General features: G+C 39.8%; 1 protein-coding gene across 1 annotated transcript; it reads right to left on the bottom strand.

The window, feature by feature from the left end:
- Positions 1 to 513: 513 nt before the first annotated feature.
- pcgf6 (polycomb group ring finger 6) lies at positions 514 to 16,706 on the bottom strand. Its single transcript, XM_072437168.1, has 10 exons — positions 16,158 to 16,706; positions 13,723 to 13,819; positions 12,891 to 12,987; positions 12,016 to 12,071; positions 11,869 to 11,928; positions 10,817 to 10,937; positions 10,710 to 10,737; positions 6,286 to 6,384; positions 2,608 to 2,694; positions 514 to 1,636 (listed from the first exon to the last, which is right to left on the bottom strand). The coding sequence occupies exons 1-10, from the start codon at positions 16,221 to 16,223 to the stop codon at positions 1,589 to 1,591; spliced, it is 759 nt and encodes a 252-aa protein (XP_072293269.1). The 5' UTR covers positions 16,224 to 16,706; the 3' UTR covers positions 514 to 1,588.
- Between the last annotated feature and the right edge of the window lie 1,437 nt (positions 16,707 to 18,143).

Raw genomic sequence — 18,143 nt, 5'->3', positions numbered from 1 at the left:
AGAACGCAGGCGGAAGTGCACATGCCACTATCCCGTGCGGACTGATACGACACACACGTGCGTTTGTTTATTAGCGCGACGGATCGCATCACATCTCTCGTCTCCCGTAGATTTCAGTCTTCTTCAGAGACAGCTCGAACTGTCTTTCTCCGTCTTCATCGTGTCCCGTACACTGAGGGAACTATATTATCATAGATCAATGCGCTTAGACACGCGGAAACGTGAGACGAGCCACACGCAGCTGCAGGTGAGCGGTAGGTGCGTTTCATGATTGATACGTGGCAGGACTAATCGTCAGTCCACGCCACGAGGAAATAAGACTCAGATTTGGGCCAAAAAAATCGTCCATTAAACCTTTAAACTTATAAAAATAAAGAAAAGAAAATATTTTTTGTCTTTTTAAGTTTGATGCTTCGTATAAAGAAAACACATCTATATAATGTAGATTTCATGTTTTTTTATTCATTAAAAACAGAAGCACAAGTACAAACGAGACTCATAAATGTTAGCAGCTTTTTTCATTTCCTCACACAGAAATCAGCCCTTTGGTTCGAAGCCCTGAACAACAAATACGACAAAAACGATATAAATACGCAAAAGCCATTTCCTATGTACAACGGATCAAAAGAAGTTGTTTCACAGTGTCTGAGGTTTTGGACATTTCAGAAAAAGTAAAAACATAAATGTGCAGAATTACAGCCGACGGACGCAAAGTTAATAAAACGTTCAGGCGAAAAAGGAATTTTTTAGGGGTTTAATCTGCTCCTAAATATGTCAAATTATCTTTATTTAATCCTCGGCATTCATAGATTCTTCTGGGACATTGAAACTTTAAAAAATACATAAAAATCAGACCTTAAATCAGATCTTACATGCTCCAAACTGTACAAGCTTTTTCTTAATTCTTTCTGTCAAAATCTTGTTGAGGTCCAATTCAAAACGTGATTTTATTTAAGTTTTAATTCCTAAAATAATTAGGTAAAACATTTTTTGGGGGTAAATTTTCCATCAAATTTAGTTCTCAAAAACCAAATAATAAATCCAAAATGTAAATGTTTTTGTATCTAATGTATCAACAAATTAAACCTGGTTCTGTAAATTTTTCTGATTTAATGTCCCAAATGTGAGCAATCTCGTCAGTTTTTACACAAAAAACGCCCTATCTCTACATTAAACTATGACCAGATAAAATACGACATCAAAAGTTTCCAAAACAAATCTTTAAATTTCATATTTCTAATTATTCACCTGCAGCGACTCACATTTAATAATTCCATTTGTAAAAGAAAAAGCCGTTTCAACCGTCGCTTTGAGAGTTAAATAAAACATGAGCAAAATTATAGTTTTTTCCCCTTCAAAAACAACAAGAATGAAAGTTACAAACACTTGATTGAACATTTAGCTGCAAGAGGGACTTTAAATCCGACGGCTTGGTAAAGATCTTCTTTTCAACACATTCGGACTCAAAATGTACCTGAAAAACAAACTGTTTCCAAAGTAACGCCAGCGAGGAAACGTACGATATGTGAACCCCGACCGTCGCGTGTCGAGGAGAGTTCGAGATGATTTTAGAGCATTTTCCAGCTCTTCAGGGAGAAGGAAGAACGAGGCCGAAGTGAAGCACCAACAGTCCGTCCTGAAACGCAGGAAATCTCGTGAAATAACTGACGAATGATGAAGGACAAAGCAGGCAGAAGATTTGGCTTCAGCGGAGACGAGTCCATCGTAAAAACATCACAACAATATTAACATTACAACAAGACGTTTAAAAGTCATTAAAACAAATGCTTCAAATTTTTAGTCAAATACAAACTTTACAAACAGTGCCAAAAATATTGAGATGTTGGGATACTAAATGTGGCGATACGGTATCGATGAGGGAAACTTGTTTTCAGGATGAAAACTGCATGTCGCATTTGGAGTCTTTGCCGGTCGCGGTTTGACAGAAAAACGTTCTAAAATAAATTATACATCATCGTAAAATCGTGATGTTGTCGTATTGTGAGCCAGAAAGGTGCATCATAAGGTGTAATCGTCTACATTTAGCATCAAAGATAAGGGATTTAATTCCTCAAAATGAATGCTTAAAGCGCCCCCTACAGGTCAAACGACTCATTGAACTGAAACGCAGTTAAGATAAATATATTAATTTAAATATATATCAATTTATACAAATGTTATCACAGAGTAGCACTTTTTTTTTAAGGTTATAATTTCACTTCCTGTTTGCAATTGATGACATCAAAATAGGAAATTACCCAGAAAACACTGGGACAATCTAATACTTTTATTGCACAAATAAAATTATATGAGAGCAACTTTTTTGATGAATTAGTTTAGAGAGTCAAAAAAAGTTTTTTCTTTGTGTAAATTCTGCATAAACTTAGACTGGAATGAGTGTCCCTGGTGTGATGTTATTTCATGTCATTTTCTACAGATTTTTCAACGTTTTCTCCACAAATACCAGCTCGATTGGTGTAAAACTATCATTTATATGTACAACAGGTACAAACACACCAAATAAAGTCTAAATTAGAAGGTCGTATAAACCTCTCACGGGCCCTTTAAGTAGAGTATATAATAATATGCAGAGTGTATAGTTTCTACCTGCAGAGCGTCTTCTCCCACCGCGCTCTGGACCTCTTTGAGCGACTGAAACTGGTCCAGAAGATGGTCTCCACACACCACATCCACCTGAGACAAAACAAGACGTTGTTTCCATGCCAACTCTTGGTTGAAAACGACAAAAACGAGCAGACGGTATATTTGATGAGACGCAGGGTTCAGAATAAGCGGTATCGCATCGCAAAATGCGACGCAATTTCTCTCAAATGCGATGAGTTCGTCAGAAAAAAGTGCTTTTGTATCGCAGCTTTTGCGATACAAAAATATGTGTTCAATTGTATAACCAAAGCGCCTAAAAAGCACCGATCACTCGTCAATCGATCGTCAATAACAGCATGACACACTTGACGGGTCCCGCTGCTGTCACAGATCGCGCGTACGAAAACTGCTGCGCTGGAGGAGCCGCCGGGAGCGCGCGGCGGCGATGAGTCGCTTTATGAGCGCCGCGTCTCGCTGATCTCACGTAGTTGTGTGTTACACATAACTATGTGTAACACACAACTATGTGTAACATGTAGTTATTGTGTATTAGTTATTGTCGTGAGATCAGTGAGATCTAGTAAAACCCCTCGTCGCCTCCGCGCGCTCCCGTTTTCACCCCGAGAACACTGAGGATGTGGAATTCAAAGGGTCAAACTCACTCATGTCCAGGACAAAACCAAAACGTGTTGTGTGTGTAAGAGAAGTCATTCTGATACAAACAGCTCATCGTCATGACGACTGGTGGTGATATGTAACTAGTGAGTGTAAAGACAATATGTAAATGAGACTCATGCAAATAGTCATCTGATGATGATGATGATATGGAAGAAAGTTGTGACTTGGTGTTAATTAATTTGTTCAACAAATAATTTTATTTGCAAGTTTTCTATTTTATTTAGAAAAAAATTAAGAGTTCAAAAGTTGAATAGTTTTTTTAAAAATAGAATATTTACAAATACATTTGAAATAAATAATCTTGTTACATCAATGGAAAATATTGATTGTTAGTCACTTTTGTGTTTTGCTATGCAATTATCAAATTGCTATACAAATTTGAAAAAAATTGCGGATTGTGTAGCAGCACCGCTATACAAGTGAAAATCCTTACTCTGAACCCTGAGACGGTATATTTGATGATGGTTCTGTCACGTTCGGATAAAGTATTCATGATCAACCAGTCGATCGCAGAGGTATGAGGGTTGATCGCGCCGAAGCGCGGTGGAAGAGCTGGAAAGCGCCGGAACATGCCGAAGCTCCGGAAAATGCCGGAAAGCTCCAGAAAGGGCTGAAGCGCGCCGAAACACGGCCGGCGCGCCAAAGCGCGGCCGAAAGCGCCGAAGTGCACGCTGTGTAACGCAGAGGAAAGAGATGAAGTTCTGGTTAAGCTCGAACCTTCTATCATTTAGCGTAGTTGTGGTCAGTATATTTTATTTTCAGCTGTATTAAATGGTCTAGTTAAATAGCAGATTTTCTCTCTCCATTTTATATTGCACATTTGTATATGATACACAATAAGGCTATTAATGAAAGCCTACATTGTGTTTCTATAGCCTAATTATGGTAAAACAAATATAAAACCCTGTTTAATACTGAAAATAAAAATACTAAATTATACAATCATTTAGATCTCTAGGTAGATCTTCGGGCTTTATCGAATATGAAAGTAGCTCGTGAGCCGAAAATGTGTGGGCACTATAACAAAGTGACAAATGTCTGCGTGACGTGCTTCATAATAAATCCACATCCAGTTTAGAGAAGATGATTAGGTTCATCAATAATGTTTAGGTCACAATGTTAAGACAAAAATAACATTCTTAGAAGAAAAATGTGTTTATTCTTGAGTCATGGTTGAGTGACCATTTCTGAAGTAAACTAGGACTTTTCAGTTCAATTAAAGAAAATATGATTATTTTAGAAGAAAAATTGGGTATTTTCTTCAAAAAAGTAAAATTGAAGTTATTTTATGAGTGTCTGCAGAGCCGCGGCGTGCGGCCAAAAAAGCCATGTTATTTTGTGACGGGTGCGCGCCGCGGCTCCTGAAACTGCGCCGCTATTTGACCGCGTTTTAGCGCAGTTTTAGACCGCGCCGGGTTAAGGTTAGGGTTAAGGTTAGGGTTAAGGTTAGGGTTAAGGTTAGGGTTAAGGTTAGGGTTAATGTTAGGGTTAATGTTAGGGTTAATGTTAGGGTTAATGTTAGGGTTAAGGTTAGGGTTAATGTTAGGGTTAATGTTAGGGTTAATGTTAGGGTTAAGGTTAGGGTTAAGGTTAGGGTTAATGTTAGGCATGAGGCTATAACGGGCTATAAGGGAAATGCTGCGGTCCCTGAAACTGCGCGGCCATTTGACCGCGCCACGACTCTCCAGCCACGGCCTAAGATAAGATATTCCTTTATTGTCCCACATGGGGAAATTTCATTGGTGCAACGCGGTAGATACAGAGGTAGATACAGAAGAACAGATACAGAAGAAGAAACAAACACACACACACACAAACACACTCACACAATCACACACACACGCACACACACACACACACACTCACAAATACACACACACAAACACAAACACAAACAAACACACACACACACACTAACACACTCACACACACACACACAGACACACACACACATACACTTCCACACACACACACACACGCACACACACACACACACACACACAAACACACACTCACAGACACACACACTCAAACACACACACACTCACACACACACATAAACACACTCACAAACACACACACACACACAAACACACACACACACACACACTGACACACTCAAACACACACGCACGCACACACACACAAACACACACACACAAACAAACACACAGACACACACACAATCACACACACAGACAAACACACACACAAACACACACACACACTCACACAAACACTCACAGACACACACACAGACACACACACACACACAAACACGCACACACACAGACACACACACACACACAAAAACACACACACAAACACACACACACAAACACACACACTGACACACACACACTCCACACAAATTGATCTTTCATGTGATCTTTCAAAATGAGCCTTGATCTTAAATTCAGTGACTTTTTCACTGCAAAAGTAAGAATTTTTTTATTACAGGTTTATGTCGGGTCTATGTTTTTCTTTAGAACTAAGGCGTTTTAAGTACAAAAACGTACGTATTTTAATCTGAAAAATGGACAAAGACTAATCCTAGGTGCCATAGTCCTGGGTTAAAAATGTAACCCTTTGTAGATTAAGGAATATTTGTTGTCAAAAATCAAGGATTCTTTTCAATAGCCCTTAAGTCAGGTAACCTAGATAGTAAATGCTAAGTGACTATGTAGTTTGAGTTTACAGGTATCACGCACACCTTTTACTTTTTAAATTTAATCTGTTGTATATTTTTAAGAATCAAGGATTCTTTTCAATAGCTCCTAAGTCAGGTAACCAGGAACATCAAACCCAAGTTATTATAGTAGTTGTGGTCTCCAGGGATTATCCACACCTTTTTACAGGGATGTTGTGTTGTTTAGTGTTCTTATCCCCATTCTTATTGTGTCATTCCGCGTTCTTATCGAAGTCGTTCGGCGTTCTTGACGCGTCGTTCCGCGCTCTGGTCGTGTCGTTCACGTCTTTCAAGCGGATCAGATGTAAACAAACCTGGCAGCTCGGGCCCAGCTCCATCTTCTTCCTGATGAACAGCTCGACGTGGCGGATCGTTGCCTCTCCAGAAACTCGCACAAAACGACGCTCCAGCGGCTGAACACAAACACACACATTACATATAACACACACACACACATTACATATAACACATACACACACATTAAATACAACATTAAACGCACACACATTACATACAACATTTAAAGCGCACACACACATTACACACAACATTTAAAGCGCACACACACATTACACACAACATTTAAAGCGCACACACACATTACATACAACATTTAAAGCACGCACGCACACGTTTAGATAATGATATTGTTTGATATATTTATATTACACACGCACGGACACTCAAGATTTAGGGCTTGAAACAAATGGTGGTTAAAACAGGTACGACAAGTGTCGTATTACACACACACAGACTGATTGATCCTCATGGGGGGAGCCATATCCCTTGGGGGGCTCGGCCAAGGATAGGATGTGACTTTTGTAATGTAAGAGGGCAGAGGTGAGATTGCGGAGGTTAAGGACAGATGCAATTCCATCTCTCCCTTGATTTCAATAATCCAGGTAGTTTACAAGATGCACTTTATTAAATACAGAAAAAGATCTGAGTTCAGTCTTTATTTGAGAACAGCCACCACCGGAACCAAAAGAATCGGGAAGAGAGGAGACCAAGCCCTTGATTATAAAAAGGTCAAGCGAGGCCTCCTCTGGAGACTAAAGGAGAATCTCCCAACACACACATTTAACGCGTGCAAACACACATTAAATACAACATCTAACGCGCACACACACATTACATACAACATTTAGCGCACACACATTACATACAACATTTACCGCACGCACACACATTACATACACCATCTAACGCGCACACACATTACACACAACATTTAACGCGTGCAAACACACATTAAATACAACATCTAACGCGCACACATACATTTACATTTAACGCGCACAAACACATTACACACAACATTTAACACGCACACACACATTACTTACAACATCTAAAGTGCACACACTTTACACACCGCATTTAACGTGTGCAAATGCACATTAAATACAACATTTAACATGCACGCGCACACACACACTACATTCAACAATTAACACGCGAGCACGCGCGCGCGCACACACACTACATTACATACATTTAAAACGCGCGCGCACATTACATACATTTAAAACGCGCGCGCACATTACATACATTTAAAACGCGCGCATTACATACATTTAAAACGCGCGCGCGCACATTACATACATTTAACGCGCACACGCGCACATTACATACATTTAACGCGCACACGCGCACATTACATACATTTAACGCGCACACGCACATTACATACATTTAACGCGCACACGCGCACATTACATACATTTAACGCGCACACGCGCACATTACATACATTTAACGCGCACACACGCACATTACATACATTTAACGCGCACACACGCACACATTACATACATTTAGCACACACACACGCACACATTACATACATTTAGCGCACACACACACACATTACATACATTTAGCGCACACACACACACATTACATACATTTAGCGCACACACACACACACATTACATACATTTAGCGCACACACACACACACTACATACATTTAGCGCACACACACATTACATACATTTAGCGCACACACACATTACATACATTTAGCACACACACACACACTACATACATTTAGCACACACACATTACATACATTTAGCACACACACATTACATACATTTAGCACACACACACACACATTACATACATTTAGCACACACACATTACATACATTTAGCACACACACATTACATACATTTAGCACACACACATTACATACATTTAGCACACACACACACATTACATACATTTAGCACACACACACACATTACATACATTTAGCACACACACACACATTACATACATTTAGCACACACACACACTACATACATTCAGCACACACACACACACACACACACACACTACATACATTTAGCACACACACACACACACACACACATTACATACATTTAGCACACACACATACACACATTACATACATTTAGCACACACACACACACATTACATACATTTAGCACACACACATACACACATTACATACATTTAGCACACACACACACACATTACATACATTTAGCACACACACACACACATTACATACATTTAGCGCACACACACACACACATTACATACATTTAGCGCACACACACACACACTACATACATTTAGCGCACACACACATTACATACATTTAGCGCACACACACATTACATACATTTAGCACACACACACACACTACATACATTTAGCACACACACATTACATACATTTAGCACACACACATTACATACATTTAGCACACACACACACACATTACATACATTTAGCACACACACATTACATACATTTAGCACACACACATTACATACATTTAGCACACACACATTACATACATTTAGCACACACACACACATTACATACATTTAGCACACACACACACATTACATACATTTAGCACACACACACACATTACATACATTTAGCACACACACACACTACATACATTCAGCACACACACACACACACACACACACACACTACATACATTTAGCACACACACACACACACACACACATTACATACATTTAGCACACACACATACACACATTACATACATTTAGCACACACACACACACATTACATACATTTAGCACACACACATACACACATTACATACATTTAGCACACACACACACACATTACATACATTTAGCACACACACACACATTACATACATTTAGCGCGCACACACATTACATACATTTAGCGCGCACACACACTACATACATTTAGCGCGCACACACACACACACACACACATACATTTAGCGCGCACACACACACACATACATTTAGCGCGCACACACATTACATACATTTAGCGCGCACACACATTACATACATTTAGCACACACACACACACACACATACATTTAGCGCGCACACACACACACATACATTTAGCGCGCACACACATTACATACATTTAGCGCGCGCACACACACACACATACATTTAGCGCGCACACACACACACATACATTTAGCGCGCGCACACACACATTACATAGAACATTTAACACACACACATTACATACAACATTTAACGCACGCACACATTACATACAACATTTAACGCACGCACACATGACACACACATTACACACGAAATTACAAAACGGATCAAGTGCGTGTTAAATGTTAACATCTTTGTTGAAACTCGCTTTGTCCCAAGAATGTGGCACAAAACAATATTTAGTCAAATGTCGTATTAGAACGCTGAGAATCTGTCAGGTGTAATTAGAGGAACAAATGAAAATGAGGTGCAAAATCTGGTATTTTCAAAAAGGAAAAACTGAAGCAGTGGAAATACGGCTGCACTGTACATTATATTTCTGACCCTAAACTAAATATAGACTCTGTGTTTTTGATCATAATGACATTGTTTGCCGCGCGATGCATTGTTTTTAGTGCTCATTTCTCATGGTGCAGAAAGACAGAAGCAGACACATGAACCTCGCTTTCAGAGTCCTGCAGAACATGTCGAGCTGTTGAGAGCTCCACCGTCGAGAGCCGTTTGGACGGTTAAAAACGTGTTTTAAATCTCCACCGACGCAGGCTCCGGTGCTCGGTCAGACTTCTGACCAGACCAGGAAACGGCCACTGCGCTTCGTCATTTAAAGTCCATGCGACACGTTAAACTGCAGTTTTCAGTAAAACAAAGGGAATGCGATTATGTTTCACATTTTACACAACAGTTTTGCTCCAATTTGGCAATTTTGGTGATATTTATAAAGTCCAGCAAATATGACACAGGCAGAGGCAATACCACAACTGTTACTTAGAAACCAGATTGTAAACTAGAGCCAAAAGCCACATAAATCCTCCAATAGTTATGATTTGACGAATAATTATACCTTTATTTTGTTAAATGTTTAAACTGTCATAAAAAGGTGCCGGTCGCGTGCAAAGTTTCTCTGCGTTTTTGATGGAATGGCGCTTTTTGATGACATCACAGAGGAATTCTGTTGCAGAACTCGGCACTGCTTCCCGTAATTTTCAACTTGTCGTTACATTTTCTTCACAAAACGGGAAATAACTTTAAACTACCACAGGGACTATGCATCATAATTAGAACAAACATGTCGTATAGACTTTAAAAACCTGTTTCAAGTTACTACAATTTTAAAGATTTACACTTAAAATGTTACACGCAGAAAATGTCTGGTATTATTCAACTTGTTCAAATGATTTTTAAACGGTCAAGAAACAAAAGCACGTCGTCACTTGTGTTCAGTACCTTATAGCTCTGCACGCCTTCTTCAGCTCTGCAACAGAAACAGAAAACAGACGAGTTTCACACTGCTCCCTCTAGTGGCCAGGTTAATGACACACACAGTTCCTCACCCGACAAACTCCAGCATGATGGACACGTCCAGCTCGGGAGGCATGGTGAAGACGGCCTGAGGAGGGACTTCCTTCTTCTTCTTCACGGCGACGGGGCCTGGAGGAGACGAGAACGCCGCGACTGAAGACGAGGAGGAAGGGGCGGGGTCAGAGTCGAAATGTTTATGTTCTCGAGACAAAACGTGCCAAAAAATATATATATCATGGGGCAAAATTATGGAGTTTTGAGACTATATAATGCCAAAACCAGGAAAAGTATATTAAAATAGTGCTTGATAAACAAACTAAACTAAACATGATTTATATTTATTTTCAAAAAGGCACAAAGAAACAATTTTACAGGGTTTAGGCTGAAGTTTAAAGTCCATGTGACAGTTCTTCTGTTTTTATAATTCTGACTTCGTTTGGTGGTGTAGAACCTGTGGTAAATGTTTATCACAGTTTTCCGTTAAGTTGCAGTTTGAGAAGAGAATTTGGAAAAATAAGAGTTTAAAATGATCTGAATCCCTCTGTGATGTCATCAGTGTACGACAGACCGTTTAAACCATGGTTGGACTAAATAAATGTGTTTTATGGTATTATTGTGGCTCTTGTTTACAGTCTGGTTGCAAGGTAACAGCCGTGGAATCACCTCTGCCTTTGTAACTAGGGCTGCACGTGTTTTTCACTGCTTAAAATACGCTTTATTTAGCTATAGTAACTCAAATAACCTAAAGGACAACTTGTATTTTCGTGGTGAATTTAAATGCAATTAAGGATTATTTTAGGATTGACGCGATTGATATGATTATTTTCTGTTGTACAATTATAATGACTGATGGCTTTTAGATCTAAAGTGTATATAATCCTGAATTGTTTATTCTATTTTGACTTAATGATAAAGTGTTTATAATGTTATAAAGGGTCTGTCTGTTTGTACAGTCCAGATAAAGACTTTAATAGCGGATTAGTCGTGATAATTCAGATCTTTGCTCGTGTGAATGTGTAAATATCTGATCACTAAATGAAAACATGCATAAAACTACTAAAATTAGAATAAAGTTGGCGTTTACCTGACTTTGGCACATCCAGACCTCGTTCTTTGTAAAACTGGTACATTTGTTCTCTCTCCACTGAGAAAAACAACAGGTTAAAGTTAATTATAACGGGCAAAATAAAACATAACGATGAACATAAATAAGTGAGTAACTTCTACTCACGCTCTTCTAGAAACGGGACCATTTTATAAACGATATCCTGCAGCTGTCGGTCCGGCCTGAGGAAGAAGAACACAACAAACATGAGCTGTAACATAAGTGTTTTTAGTTCAATATAAAGCCCAAAAAATTGACTCGAACGTAAAGATGTTTATTTTATGGCTGTTTTTGTCACATTTAACTTTATTTTGTCTTTCAGAGAGTTCAAACTTGAGGAACAGTCACAAGTCAGAGCAAAAGAGAGAAAACTCAAGATTTCACTGTTTTTCTGTCACACTCTCAATAAAAATCGTGAATTAACGTCAAAAATGACCCGAGAGCTCAATTAATATACACGTATTCTTGGACTGTATTTTCTGGATTTTTTTCATAGTTTTGGCCTGGGTGCGACTTATATTTATACTTTTACTCAAGCGACTTGTATGTGATATCATTTGTTATTTTCACACTTACAAACGCATTTCATACTCCAGTGCGATTTAAATATGTTTTTTTCCTTCTCTATTATGCATTTTTTGGCTTTTTTTTGGCGACTTATACTCCGGAAAATACGGTATTACCATATTGTGCCATTATTATTTTTTTCATTATTTGTATTATTATAATTTTTCTTTGCTCCCTGGTCGCGTTTTTCTATTTGGTGTATTATTAAATTGAAAACATTGAAAATAATAAAACATATATATTTTTCAACAGAATACACTTGTTAAATAATCAGATGAAAATACCAACGAGAGCCTGTAAAAAAACAAAAGGCAGCGCTGTACAAGAACTCTAAAGTCCATCCTTTGCCATTTAAACCACCTGATGGCGCTGGAGAAGGCTCCGACGGGGCGCCAACACGTCCGGCGTCGTCATGGTTACAGAAAGTGACGAACCTGATGTTGTAGTGCGGCTGCGTTTGGTGCACGACGATGGAACAAGTGGGACATCGGTTACTGTAGAAAAAGTGCTTCACGATGCAACTTTTACAAACTGCAGACAAACAAAGACAGAAGAATTAAATATAAACTTATATATTCACACAACAATGAAGTCCGGTCGCTTTGACAGAGTTTGGACGCAAAGAAGTTTCAGTAGTATTTTAGCAGGCACAACGGATTTAAAGTAATTTGATTGTACAAAATATACACAGGAATGGCTCTGGTGGAGTAGTTTAAAACGTATTTCTACAGAAACTATGGAGGACAGATATCACTACTAAACTGGAGCTTAGAAGAACATCCATAAATATGACACAAAATGCACACAAAAGATCACAAAAATGTCAAAAGTTTGCAAACAAAAAATATAAAATAATTAAAATAAATAAAATTCACAAAACATTTTTTTTTAAATGCAACAAATTTAAACAAAAAAAACAAAAAAAGTTTTTTTTTAAAAAGTTGACTAAATAGTTTGGCCCATCTAAAAGCTAAAAACACAGGTCACAGCAAATTTCATAAATCTAACCAAGATTTCAATCAAATAAAACTAGACAAAAAAATGTTTTAAAACATTTCTACCAAATTAACAAAAAATAAGTGAGACTATCATCATTATTCAATTCACTTTAAGGATTTTTTAACCTTTAACAAGTGCATTTTTCTAGATTTAAAAAAGGTGTACTTTCGCAATGCGTCTGCCCTTCTGCTGTGATCAATATAACCCCAATAAAATAATTAGTCGACTAGAGAATAGTTTGGACTGATGGCGCGCAGCTTCACTCACAGGTGTGCAAACATTCGGTGATGGTGGTGGCGTCGATGAGGAAGCCGCAGCAGAGTCCACAGCGGATGTACGGGTAGAACTGGTTTAGAGGCAGCGTCTGGAGGAAAGACAACCATTTTAAACAAACGACGGAGAGAAGGTTCAATCACAGAATCTCACAAACTATGAAGACTCCACGTGTTTTTGTGCAAATGAAAAGCGGTCGGACGTGTGCGTGACGTCAGAGCACATTTAAAACACATTTACAGTGTATTCTTTTATTAGATAAGCAAACTGACATTTCTAACCTGTAAATGTCAGTTCATTGTTGAAAATGTGTCGTTTTCGACTTTATTTTGCCTCCGGACGCTTTCACTCTGAAACTTCAAACATTCTGAAGACGGGCATTTAAAGGGTCAATATTTTCACACTGCGATTTTACAAGTTCTCCCACTTTGACAAGATGGAGGCTCTGAATCTAAATTAGCAGCACCTGTTTGAGCTCGTTAGCTGCATAATGCCCCCTGTCCAGCCCACAATCAGTCAAACTCCACCCACTGCCATGAGCAAAGAGCTGTCAGAAGACCTCCACAAGGCTGGAAAGACCCCAGGGACTGAACTGTAGACCTCCACAAGGCTGGAAAGACCCCAGGGACTGAACTGTAGACCTCCACAAGGCTGGAAAGACCCCAGGGACTGAACTGTAGACCTCCACAAGTCTGAAAAGACCCCAGGGACTGAACTGTAGACCTCCACAAGTCTGGAAAGACCCCAGGGACTGAACTGTAGACCTCCACAAGGCTGGAAAGACCCCAGGGACTGAACTGTAGACCTCCACAAGGCTGGAAAGACCCCAGGGACTGAACTGTAGACCTCCACAAGTCTGAAAAGACCCCAGGGACTGAACTGTAGACCTCCACAAGTCTGGAAAGACCCCAGGGACTGAACTGTAGACCTCCACAAGGATGGAAAGACCCCAGGGACTGAACTGTAGACCTCCACAAGGCTGGAAAGACCCCAGGGACTGAACTGTAGACCTCCACAAGGCTGGAAAGACCCCAGGGACTGAACTGTAGACCTCCACAAGGCTGGAAAGACCCCAGGGACTCAACTGTAGACCTCCACAAGGCTGGAAAGACCCCAGGGACTGAACTGTAGACCTCCACAAGACTGGAAAGACCCCCAGGGACTGAACTGTAGACCTCCACAAGGCTGGAAAGACCCCAGGGACTGAACTGTAAACCTCCACAAGTCTGGAGAGACCCCAGGGACTGAACTGTAAACCTCCACAAGTCTGGAGAGACCCCAGAGACTGAACTGTAGACCTCCACAAGACTGGAAAGAGAAGCGGGCAATTGAGTGAAGAAAGATCAAGTGTTAGAGCAATTGTTAGAACATGGAAGAGGCTGAAGATTATGTCACTCTCCCTTAGACGAGCTCCATGAAGATCTCACCTCGTGGGGTTCAATGATGATAAGAAAAGGTGAAGAATCAAACCTTCTTCTCTCAGTCAGAGCATTGAAGATGGGGCGTGGCTGAGTCTTCAAACATGACCATGGCCTGAAGCACACAGCCAGGAGAACCAAGGAGTAAGAAGTAGATCAAGGTTCTGGAGTGGTCCTGCCAGTCTCAGACCTAAATCCAATAGAACATCTTTGGAGTTGAAACTGTTGCTCAGCAACAGCCCTGAAACCTGACAGATCTAGAGAAGATTTGTGTGGAGGCGTGGCCAAAATCTGCAGCGTGTGCAAACCTGGTCCAGAACTACAGGACACGTCTGACCTCTGTAACTGTAAACAAGGCATTGTACCAAATATTAACACTGGTTTTCACAGGTTTTCAAATACTTATTTGCAGCAATAACAGACAAATAAATTATTTAAAAATCATACAATGTGATTTAGCATTTCTGTCCCTCACAGTGGAAATGCACCAACGATGAACATGTTTCAAGTGGGAGAACTTGCATAATCACAGAGCGTTCAAAAACTTTAATAACTATTGCACAACTACTGCATTGATGGAGAGCTCCTGATTTTCAGGATGTTTCTCCCATTCAAAATGTATATTTAATACAAATGTAATATTTTTTATTGTTTACACTTAAATGGTTGCTTTTCATAAACGCAAAAAAAAATGTTTGTGATAAGGTCAGGTAAAAAATGAAGTAAACACTGAGGCTGGTAGTTTTCTGCATTTGAGAACCTCAAATATACCAAAATATGTCCATTTAAATAATTTTATCAATGAATTTTCAGATTTTTTGCTGCTACAATAAAACATATGGTCAATGATGCTAGCTTATAATAAACTATTGTCCTTTCGAGAGAACACTAATTAATAACTTTGACAATTAACGCAGTTGAAAGATGAGGGGGGGATCCTAAAATGCCACATAAATGACTTTATTGGCGTCGTGTTAATGCAATAACAGTAAAAGTGTTTAAACGTCGCACCTCTTCGTCCGAGTCGCTCTCCATCGACACATCCGCGTTTCTGCTTCTAAACGGCGCCAAAGTCATCTCCACTTTCACTTAAACCACAGCAAACGCCAACAAAACACCGTGACACCGTCTCCTTTGTGCCTTTTCCTCCGCAGATCAGAACCAGAACCAGAACCGCATTTACGTGAACTTTAAGCGCTTCAGTGCGACACCTGTTCACTTCCCGCTTAGCATTAGCATCTAGTTAGCTCCAACGTCACTTTTTAGCCTTTTCTAACTCTTTGCGACGTGTCCAAACCCGGAGTGCACGTGTGGATATGTTGATGCCGTTTGTCCGTAGCGGGTCATCGGGTGAGAACGCTGTTTTGAACAATTTTAAGGCCCCAAAATAACTTTTTTGTGGTGTTTTTAGGACCCGCGTTGATTTCCCGCGGAACGAACCAACAGTGGCGTCATCGCATTTCTCTTTCCTCGTGTCCTTCCGCCCTCGAGTCCTCGGTTCCTCCGCAGGAAATGGACGAGGAAGACACAGCGAGGAGGAGATAGAACTAGATTTTGGCTTATCTTATCCTATTATTCTAGGACTTTTACTCCTTTGTTTCTGTTATTTTACTTGTTTGGTCGTGACAATCCAAACTCCTCAATGTGTGACAAATAAAACCGATTAAAGCGACTTATGTCTGCGTCCTAAACCTTCGCTGGTTATTCCTCTGTGATTTCCTTCCCTTGTCTCCTCTGAGCTTGGGAACAACACTTAATATGGCGCAGGTGTTTGACAGCTGAAGACACGACGACGTGTTAAAATATCGGACGAGGAGAGGAAAAGAAGTGAAGTCGGAGAATTGAGACGCAGCCCAAACTGCTTCTTCACGCGCTCAGGGCGGAAGGGCGCTGAGGTTAAAGCTCTCTGCTGCCCCCTGAAGTTCAGGAGGAACTGCAGATAAAGGACATGATACCAGTCGGTATCGGACAATCCTTATCTTTTATTGTCTTCTTTATTTTTACTACTGTCTACATTGTCAATATTTCTGTGGAAACAAGACGATGGAGGAAGATGTGCATATTTAGGTCTTTCAAAATGCAAACGTACACCCAGTTTCTTTAAAACAATTTTATTTCAGAATTTGACATTACAGACATTGTAATACTGAGTCTCTGTCGTTGGGTGGCGCCAATGTTACAGATGATACACCTTACAAAGCACAACTCTTGTTCACTGAACATACAGGGAGCTCCATAGTTCTTACATAAATAACATACAAAAGTCTCATGTTGGATATACAGTGTCACGAGCATTGTCTCACTCTGTTATTAAGAGTGTTTTTTAAACTTCCTACAAGTTATCTGTCCTTTTCCTCTGTATCTACCTGTGTTGCAACAATGCAATTTCCCCATGTGTGGACAATAAAGGAATATCTTATCCTATCTTATCTTACTGCAATATGTCTTATTTTAATGATATTTGTGTCTCAAATCATCCCGTAAAAACACACAAGGGATTCTTGAACACTTGTTTTCCCCAAAACTATTAAATGTAATATTTTTTCTCAAATCTGAAAACATTTCAACTAGTGCTACAACTTTTCAAGTACCATCTTTTACTCCACAACATTTACTCTTATTCTGCACAAAAATAGTTTAAATCCTCCTGGACATGTTTGAAACGTGATCAAAATGTAAATCTAATTGCAGTTAAAGGAGTAATGGACAATTTTTCAGCGATTTGAGAACGCAGGCGGAAGTGCACATGCGCACTCTCCCGTGCAGACTGATACAACACACGTGCTGTTTATTAGCTCGACGGATCGCATCACATCTCTCGTCTCCCATAGATTTCCGTCTCTTCTGAGTCAGCTCGAACTGTCTTTCTCCGTCTTCATTTTGTCCCATACACTGAGGGAACTATATTATGAGAGATCAATGCGCTTAGACACGCGAAAACGTGCTGCTCATGGGGACGAGCCGCACACGGCTGCAGGTGAGCGGTAGGTGCGTTTT

This window comes from Eucyclogobius newberryi, unplaced genomic scaffold (genome assembly GCF_026437365.1).
Source record: "Eucyclogobius newberryi isolate DKJ021-1_F unplaced genomic scaffold, fEucNew1.0.hap1 SCAF_8, whole genome shotgun sequence".
NCBI classification, from domain to species: domain Eukaryota; kingdom Metazoa; phylum Chordata; class Actinopteri; order Gobiiformes; family Gobiidae; genus Eucyclogobius; species Eucyclogobius newberryi.
Note: the sequence above shows the minus strand (reverse complement) of the source record. Positions and strands in the feature narration are given on the sequence as shown.

Bases quoted from the DNA above. Each gene is read 5' to 3' on its own strand.
- pcgf6 (XM_072437168.1), bottom strand. From the start codon at position 16,223: ATGACTTTGGCGCCGTTTAGAAGCAGAAACGCGGATGTGTCGATGGAG. The intron at 10,938-11,868 runs GTAAACGCCAAC...CCTCGTCTTCAG, and splicing joins TCTGGATGTGCCAAAGTCAG to TCGCGGCGTTCTCGTCTCCT. The intron at 10,738-10,816 runs GTGAGGAACTGT...TTTCTGTTGCAG, and splicing joins ATCATGCTGGAGTTTGTCGG to AGCTGAAGAAGGCGTGCAGA.